We start from the raw sequence: 9944 nt of genomic DNA on the forward strand, positions 1-9944 counted from the left end.
GATTAATGTCAAGCCCTGCCGTGTTGAGGTGAGGTCAAACAATAAGTGGATATGGTTCAATGTTTCAAGCTTGCGTGAATAATAGGGCTGGGCAATATATCGATATCGTGATAATATGCTGTTTTTATGCTGTTTTTTTTTTCAGTTTCCTCCTGGTTTTACGCAATTTTATATTTTACCATTTTATCATTCACTTTTCAAAAATATTGCTATTTTTGCGATTTCCAAAAAAAAAGAAAATGTGTAGTATCGTCTCAATACATATATCATCACAATATCGATAAAGGTGCTTTATTAAAAAAAATCAAATACCGTTGATATTTGATTTTATCCATTTTGCCCAGCCCGTCTAACAGTACAAAAACAGTGCAAAAACAACATTAAACAAAACAATACTGACAGCATGAGAAGAGCAACAATAATCACATAAAACAAGTTATTTACAGAAACACATTTAAATGCTTATTTGTGCCATAGAACAGATAATGAAATTGTTGTTTAATTATAATCATATTATCATTAAAATCTTAATGTTTTGTCAATTATTTTGGGGCCCACTTGCAATATCTTGAGAATCAGCGGTGTCGGTCGGACGACATATGACTTAACCCATTTCGGCCCGACGTTGAAATTAAGAAAATGTCTTCTAAATCCTGACAGTTTTCTGAAATACCTCATGTTTCTATATCAGTGGTGCTCAATATTTCATGTCAAGAACCCCCAGAGTTATCTGTATATTTGGCCGCGGACACCCATCTGAAAATGTGTTGTTCCAGGGACGCCCCTGGAAGCAACGATTTCAGTAAAAACGTTCGCTCTGAAAGAATATATTTTCAAAGATTTGCGCCACATTCACGTTTTCTCCCCAAAAAATAGCAGATCTACAAGCTCGTAGAGCAGCACTCAGTACCACGCTATGAGCTTGTAGATCTGCTATTTTTCAACAGCATAACATAATGCTTGAAATGCCAAAAGGGGTTCCCTGTCTAGATTGGGTTAAAGGGACACTTCACCCCTTTTGCAACCAGATCTTATTCCAATGATGTTTGGGAGACAAGAAACACTTTCCTGGGGGTTTTATGTGGGTAATATGTATTGTTTTTGCAGTGTCCACAACATCATGGAGTCCATGGACACTGAAATATCTAAAAACACAAATTCCCCACATAAAAACCCCCAGGAAAGTTTATTGTCTCCCAAAAATCATTCAAATAAGACCTGGTTGTAAAAGGGGTGAAGTGTCCCTTTAACCAATTCTGGGCGGGAACCCCTTTTGGTGTTTCAAGCATTATGTCATACTTTAGCTATTGAAAAATAGCAGATCTACAAGCCCATAGCGCTACGAGCTTGTAGGTCTGCTATTTTAGAAGAATCGTGAAAATGTCGTGCAATTCTTTCAGAGCGAACGTTTTTAACTCAAATCTTTGCTTCTGGGGGTCCCTGGAACAACATATTTTCAGATGGTTATCCACGGCCAAATACATATCATCATATCAAAAACATATTGTAATTGACGTCCTCTGCGGTTGCCGGTGGTTTCACCAGCACCATTATGTGTCCCCAGACCAAGTGAAAAGGTATTACTTTCTCTTTGGGGGCTCTGAAATGGATGCTGCAACAGATGGGAAGTGTGACAACGAATGGAAGCAAATCAATATGCAGCCGACAGCTCCTGGGCAGAAACCTTGCATCTCCCACATTTCATCCTTTTTTTTCTCCGCCCAGAGAACGTGTTTGAGCCAGAAAACCCCAGAGCACAGAAAATCTACTGAATGTTACTTAAAAGTTCAGGGTTTTTTTTGGGTGCAATTGAGCTCAGAAAAGTAAAAACAAAACAATAAAAATACAAAAAAATGTTTATGTCAAAATCCATTTAAACACAGTGAAAACATTTTCTCGTCGTGGATATGTCCGACTATAGGTAATAATAACTACACTGGCTCCAATTGGAACACAATGGTTCTATTTCACATTTCCGGACAAGGTTTCTACCCGACGACAGCGACAGCTCCGTTTGGATATGCTGCTGCTGCTGCCGCCGCCGCCGCTGAGCCAACGAGGTTAGAATATGACGAGGCTTTTCTAAATGCCTCCCGTTTTCCCCTTCGTTCTGTGAATAGGTCAAAGTCAAAGTCGGGGTACTAAAGTGGAATAAAAAAGAAGAAGGTGCTGATGAGGTATCATCAAGCAAAAAGCCTTCGACTGACATTCAACCTCTGTGTCTCTCGAGTGGAGCCGAGCCAGACGTGCATGAGGGTTGAATACCAAAACGCACAACGAGGAAGCCCGCGGGGGTGTATGTGGGGGAAGGTTTGGGTCAAAGCAATCACGAGGTTGAGCGTTTCTGTGGGTAACATAACTTAACATAACTTTCTTCTCTAAATGAGCAACTCAAAATGAGTTCGATAGTGCTGTCTAAATGCTAAGTAGAGGTACTACTGCCTCCAGAGTCTATTCTAGCAGAATCGGATACTATAACACAAGGCATTTCTTTTTAGCTTTTAGAGACAGACAAGACTTTATTTTTGTGTCCACATTTTGCGTCATCTTTCCTATACAGTCTTCAACACGGCTCACATCGATGCGTTTGTCTTTCTTTACAGAGAATGTGTGTGTCAAATGAATCAGATCTAAACCTCTCCCTAACTTATACAACAAGCACAACAATAACAAAAAGGCTGATAATAGATAGAGATATAATTTAGATTCAAAGAATGAGGTAACAATTCACAGTAAGAAATCCTTCAAGTTTTCTTTTTTTGTATCTTAAGAACTTAAACCTGCAGTATGTTTTTCATCTTCAGAAGACTTTTTTTTTGTTTGGGAAAATGGTAAGAAAAAAAAAACCCCCACAAAAGCACTTTTTGCTCACTCATAAATCCTTAAATAATCTCTCCTTTAATATTGTAGGAAAAAAAAAAACAACAACAACAACAGCCTCTTCCCCTTCTAGAAAAAAATACAAAAATAAAATAAAAGGCTATAGATGTGTTGATTGATACCCGTGTTCCCCTGGTGTGCTAAAAGAACTGGTAGTGAGGGAGAGGGTAGGCGGGCATTTTCATGACAGGCAACAGAAGCATTCTCTTGGGCATACCTAGAGTGGGGAGACAACGAGAGAGAGGTACAACTCTGAATGAGTGAGTCACTGTAGTTCTTTGGCAGCACATTTCTATTTTAGTTTTAGTCATGACACAGTCGTCTGGAATGAAACTTCATTTAGTTTCAGTCCACATATTTAGTCACCTGGAATGTTTTAGTGTTAAGGCGGCGGTTGCAAACTGGACGCGTTTTTCGGAAAACCAATGGAGAAAAGAATATCCGAAAAGAGCACGCTCTGTGTGCAGGGACCTTCCTTCTAGTTTTAGTCGAATAAATGTCGTGTGATTTCAGTCGACTAAATCTACAGTTGATTCAGTCGACTAAAGTGTATTTTGGCGGGCCTCGATGCCGTCGTAATGGCTGATTTTAAACTTGCTGAAAATAGCCGATCTGCAAGCTGACAACGTGCCGCGCTGCAATGCGTTGTCAGCTTGTAGATCAGCATGCAACCAAGTGTAAAATGACTTATACTGGATCTTTTGTCCACTAGTCCCTTCCTAACATTTTAGTCTAGTTTTTATTTGTTGATGAAATTGTCGGTATATTTAGTCATCATAGCTGTAGTTTCCATGTAGTTTCCGTTAGTGGGAAAAGGTAGTCGACGGACATCTTTCGTCTTAGTTTCAGTCGACGACGTCAACACTGGCGCAAGTCCAGGCCAGGGCAAAACAAAATGTGTCTTTGCTAAACCACTGGTTGCAATTAGCGTGAGGTCAGGGGAACCCCCACAGGGTCCTTGAGGGGGTTCTACCCAGCTAAATGACTGATAGTTAGAACCCTTATGGAGTCGGTGACTCTGACAGTATTATGCGCGAATAGAGCTCGTATACACCGGCGTCAGAGGAGTTAAATTTGCACTTGAGGATTACATAGATTGGGGTCCCAGTCGCAGAGATAAAAGACTTGTATCAAATGAGGGTTTATATGGCCATCAGACTGGGGGGGGGGGGGGGGGTATTTAATTAATCTATTAAGACCTGAGGTCAAAATTCTAATAATATAATTATATATATAATTCTAATAATAATTTATTTCATGTGAAGGAACCCCCCAAATGTATATGTAATTTGTCCGCGACCCCAATTTGAAAACGTGTTGTTCCAGGGGACCCCCAGAAGCAAAGATTTGAGTTAAAAAACGTTCACTCTGAGAGAACATTATATTCAAACAATTGAGCCACATTTTCACGATCTTTCAAAAAATAGCAGATCTACAAGCTCGTAGTGCGGCACAGAGGCAGACTTTGGTTCGACATAGCATTGGTTCCGACCGGATTAAGGTTTGTGAGCGATGCGCCGCTCCGTGCTTGCGGTTATGGTTAGGTTAGGGTTCGAGGTAGGTTGTCGTTGGGACCAATGGTATGGTCGGAAACTAAAGCGCGCACCCATGTTCCGCGACCAGTGTGGTTTTAGCAGGCTATACATTTTTGGGTCAAAGAGTAAAATGGCAACATAAGTGAGTGAAAACGGACGACTTCATTCCTGTAGTGGCCCCCCGAGAGAGGGCGTCAATAGCATGTTGTCATGATGTGGAATGTTCCGTAACAATACGTGGAACATTGCAGTCGAAAGATTACAAAACGTTGTCTACGGTCCACAATGTGATGCAGTCGTTTCTGTAATATTTCTTCAAATATTTTAGCTTTTACTCTCCTTAATGTCACCAGAGATATAATTTCCCAGTGCTGTGCTGTGCGTGCATCTGAGTGTGTGTGTGCGTGTGTGTGTGTGTGTGTGTGTGTGTGTGTGTGTGCGCGCGCACACACACACACACGTGTGTGCCCATCAATAATTGTCAAAGCAGCAACAGGAGGCAGAGCAAAGCAAAGCAGAAAGCACCGCGTCAGTGCCCATACCCGAGGCGGGGTTGGTGAAAGGGACCTTTCTGTGTTCTCCCCCGAGGGTAGGTACCCTCACATGCTCTCCCCGTGTCCCCTAGGGTAGGTACCCTCACATGTTCTCCCTGTGTCCCCTAGGGTAGGTACCCTCACATGTTCTGCCCGTGTCCCCTAGGGTAGGAACCCTCACATGTTTTCCCCGTGTCCCCTAGGGTAGGTACCCTCACATGTTCTCCCCATGTCCCCTAGGGTAGGAACCCTCACATGTTCTCCCCGTGTCCCTTAGGGTAGGTACCCTAACATGTTCTCTCCGTGTCCCCTAGGGTAGGTACCCTAACATGTTCTCTCCGTGTCCCCTAGGGTAGGTACCCTAACATGTTCTCCCCGTGTCCCCTAGGGTAGGTACCCTCACATGTTCTCCCCGTGTCCCCTAGGATACCCTCACAGAAATCATGCAGTAAACTACCTCCCCCTGGCCAGCCGGGGCGCCTGATGGAGGGGAAAGGAACTGGTCGGAAAATAACGTGTTCCTTCCACGCGCTACGTCTGGCTGGGGTAACTCTCCCCTGTCAGGTGAAAAGATGCAGCTTGGACTCCTCATGCATAGAAGGAAGCATGAGACCCCCCCCCCCCCCCCCCCCAGGTTGGCAGAGGAAGTGTAGCGCCCAGGATTACCTTAGACAATAATGACACCGGGTGAAAAAATGGGTTGCAAAATCGTGGGATAAAAATTTAGAAATGAGCAAAGCAGACAGGAAGCAGGGTGAAAGGTCACTGTGGTATTATACAGCTAGAGCAAGGATGGCGTTAGAGGGAAGAGGAACGAGCACACCTACAGCCTACAGCCCCACCTACAGCCTACAGCCCCACCTACAGCCTACAACAGCCCCACCTACAGCCTACAGCTCCACCTAAAGCCTACAGCCCCACCTACAGCCCCACCTACAGCCTACAGCTCCACCTAAAGCCTACAGCCCCACCTACAGCCTACAGCCTACAGCCCCACCTACAGCCCCACCTACAGCCTACAGCTCCACCTAAAGCCTACAGCCCCACCTACAGCCCCACCTACAGACCCACCTACAGCCTACAGCTCCACCTAAAGCCTACAGCCCCACCTACAGCCTACAGCCCCACCTACAGCCTACAGCCCCACCTACAGCCTACAGCCTACAGCCCCACCTACAGCCTACAGCCCCCCCTACAGCCTACAGCCCCACCTACAGCCTACAGCCTACAGCCCCACCTACAGCCCCACCTACAGCCTACAGCCCCCCTACAGCCTACAGCCCCACCTACAGCCTACAGCCCCACCTACAGCCTACAGCCTACAGCCCCACCTACAGCCCCACCTACAGCCTACAGCCCCACCTACAGCCTACAGCCCCACCTACAGCCCCACCTACAGCCCCACCTACATGTTTTTTTAATTGGAAATCCCGAAAAGTAACATTTTCATTTAATTTCAGATGCATTTAGTTATGCCTTATAATGTTAACTTTATGGACATAAATGCAAATACATTAGGACATAACATTTTAATACCAGTCATTAAGCTACTAATAATTGGACTGGAGTCATTCAAGCGGGTTGTTACAGCCGAAATCAATAATATATCAGTTTTCCTGATATTCATATTTATTGTGGGCCGCACTAACACAATACTGCCCAGCCCTGTATAGGACATACCATAATGTACAATACATGCCATAATGTATACAGTATAATGTACAGTACATACCATAAGCTGGAGCGGCCGCGGCTGCAGGGTTATATCCATATGGTGAACCGAAGCCTGCGGGGGGGGGGGGGGGGGGGGAGAGAGAGCGTTTGTTTACAATACAGTTTACAGTATACGAATCCAGGGTCCAATTAACATCATTTTGGGCCTTGGACGTGTCATTTTGGAATTGGAATCCCGAAAGGTATTTTAGACTGAAGTAATTATAAAAGCCAAAGTCATGGTTGCATGACTGGAATTATAACAGCTAAAATAAATAATGTGTCAGTATTCCAATATTAATACCACGTACCACATTAAGTGAAGGTGGGGGCCGCATGTGCCCCCCCCCATGTATGCTCTATAATATAAAGACCATTACCATCAGAACAAAGAGCAACTCGACACCTATTTTAATCCATTTTGTTATGCTTTAGCTATTGAAAAATAGCAGATCTACAAGCTCATAGCGCGCCACCGAGTGGCGCGCTACGAGCTTGTAGGTCTGCTATTTTTGAAAAATCGAAAAAAACGACCGACATAGAAACATGGCTTTTTCAGAAAACTTTCAGGATGTGGAAGACATTTTTAGAATCTGATCTCAGGTCAGAATGGGTTGACAAAGAAATCAGAGCCTTTAAAATGGTTGTGGTGGGCTATAATAATAACCACGAGTTGTGGGTTTTACAGTATACCGTCCACTGTATTTACATGACAGACAGTTTAACCCATTCTGGGCGGGAACCCATTTTGGTGTTAGCATTATGTTATGCTTTAGCTATTGAAAAATAGCAGATCTACAAGCTCATAGCTTGTAGGTCTGCTATTTTTGAAAAATCGAAGAACGACTGACGTAGAAGACATTTTTAGAATCTGATCTCAGGTCAGAATGAAAACTGTCAGGATGTAGAAGACATTTTTTGAATCTGATCTCAGGTCAGAATGAAAACTGTCAGGATGTAGAAGACATTTTTAGAATCTGATCTCAGGTCAGAATGGAAAACTGTCAGGATGTAGAAGATTTTTTTAATAATCTGATCTCAGGTTCATAATGGGTTAAGTGAGGGAGGGGACACTCTCTTCTCCGTCGTCGCTGACCTGGCGTGACGTATCCGGGAGGCGTGGCGGCGCTGACGAAGGCTCCCCGGGCGGCGAGGGCGGCGGCGGCCCGCCCTCTCCCTCTGGCCACCTGGGCGGCTACCGCCGAGGCCGCTGCCGCCGCGGCCAGCGCTGCTTTGGTCTGGACGGTACATGGGGACGTGCAGAGAGAGAGAGAGTTAGAGAGGCATGGGGGCTGAAATCCCGTTAACACAAACTGCACATACGACGTCTAGAAGCGTCTTAGGGATTCGAACCGAGCTGTACATCCGACGTCTGTAGACGTCTTAAGGCACCCTCAAAGATACGGGGTGAGATAAGACTATTCAGAATTTTTAATTAATTAATCCTAAATGAAATGATCGTACAAGAGTGTTGAGCCAAAGTAGCAAAATTAGCCAATCTACAAGCTACTGTATATGATCTATAAAAAATAAATTTAAAGTGAAAGAGGTTGTTTCCGTTTTTTTTAAATATATATATATATATATTGAACCAATGAAGTGTATTGACTAAATATTAGATCCATTTGAACACAGGCTAATTTCTAGGTTTTGTACATACGTGGTTTTCCGGCGATTACACATTACGCACGCTTGTATAAATAAATGTACAAACACACACAAAAAACCCCTTTCAATTGAACCGAAATGTCTTGAATAAGAAATCACTTAACATTGATCTAATCCGATAACCCAAAGTACACAGCTTCATTGACACGGCTAAAAGGTAATCTGATAACTGTCGAGGCCACCACGGATTACTCTGTTGCTGAACACGGAGTTTTATTGATCGCCAATTGGACACGATATTGACGAAGGTGATCTGCCAACATGCAGAGGGACAGTATTGATAACAAACGTGATGAGGGAACAACTCAATCACTTGGCATTGACCCAGGGCTATTATAGTTAAAGGGATATTTCACTTTAAAAAAAAAGCTTTTGGTCATTCTATCGTCTACTCAGCCTTATGTGAACACCCCGGACAGCTTTTAAGTTACTTGATTCAGTATTTAGATATTTGATATTCATTTTTGCTGCCCCGCCCCCTTCCTATACAAACCCATTATAACTTCAATACTCCATTTTAACCATGTAAGCATCATTGAAAACACCCAACGTTTTTTCTGGTGACTGATATTATCCTTCTAATAGGCTACGTGAGGGGCCGTGTTTTTTCATATACTGTTTTCATCTATAATTAAATAATTAGAAAGAAGAAAAACAACACAAAAGGTGTTGTACCCTGGTCTTTTTTTCTTCTTTCTAATTCTTTGTTCAGCCCGACAAATTGTGTTTATTGTCAGAGTTGAGTTGTCAGCATCCGTGTTGGCTTTGTCCGAGGCTTACAGGACTTTAAATAAATACTTTCTGAAACGTCTATGAGAAAAATGAATGGGAAATTATCTTCGGGGCGGCTCATGGGGGGCGTGACTGCGACGCTCTGAAACTAACCCTAACTGAAATAAGAATACAAACAAGGCTTTACAAACATTAATTATACTATAACTGCATTCCGTGCGTACAGAACTAACTACAGTAAGACTAACGATAGAGAAAATGTCCTTAGTTTTAGCCTTTGTCCAACATCTTCCGAAATAGCAGATCTACAAGCTCACAATACGTCACAACAATACAACGTGTGGGCAGGCAGGTTGTTGTTGTTGCTATTTCTCTGACCTTGGTGGATCTTGCCACCAACTAATCCATATCATTACAAAAACCTTTTCAGAAGAAAATCAAAAGTCAAAGCGAAATAAAAAGATAAAGCATAATGAAAAGTGAAAAACTATAAATACCCTGCTTTGATCAAATTCAACACACAGCGGCTCATTCTGCTCTCGTGGACGCGGTCAGCCGGCGCATGTGAAAGGAAAGGCTCCGTAATGAAGCCCAGACGACACCAAAGGGGACAAAAACGTGTTTTAAGGTAGACAGGCGTAAAACCACACCAATGCAACTCAATGAGTTGCATGGGTGTGGTTTACCTTAAAGAAAACGTGTCGTCCAAACCCGACCCTTTGGTGTGGTTTGACACGATATTGCTGTGGTGGAGTTTCAGAGAGGCAGGGCCTGAAATCTCGTGAGGGCACTTTTGAACAAAAACAGCGAAAATGGCAGATCTACAAGCACACGACGCGTCGCAGCACGACGCGTTGCGAGATTGTAGATCTGCTATTTTCGG

The 9944-nt window shown here is 43.4% G+C and overlaps 1 protein-coding gene across 1 annotated transcript in view; it reads right to left on the bottom strand.

Annotated features, from left to right (window-relative positions):
- Nucleotides 1–2460: 2460 nt before the first annotated feature.
- Nucleotides 2461–9944, bottom strand: part of strbp (spermatid perinuclear RNA binding protein) — a gene marked incomplete at its 5' end in the record, with an annotated part of 14637 nt that continues 7153 nt past the window's right edge. The window contains 3 exons of the mRNA XM_083793235.1: nucleotides 2461–3097; nucleotides 6681–6734; nucleotides 7758–7899. Coding sequence (XP_083649361.1) covers nucleotides 3021–3097; nucleotides 6681–6734; nucleotides 7758–7899 — 273 coding nt within the window. The 3' untranslated portion in view covers nucleotides 2461–3020. The remainder of the gene's footprint in view (nucleotides 3098–6680; nucleotides 6735–7757; nucleotides 7900–9944) is intronic.

This window comes from Protomyctophum parallelum (genome assembly GCF_964188405.1).
Source record: "Protomyctophum parallelum genome assembly, chromosome: 21".
Classification (NCBI taxonomy): domain Eukaryota; kingdom Metazoa; phylum Chordata; class Actinopteri; order Myctophiformes; family Myctophidae; genus Protomyctophum; species Protomyctophum parallelum.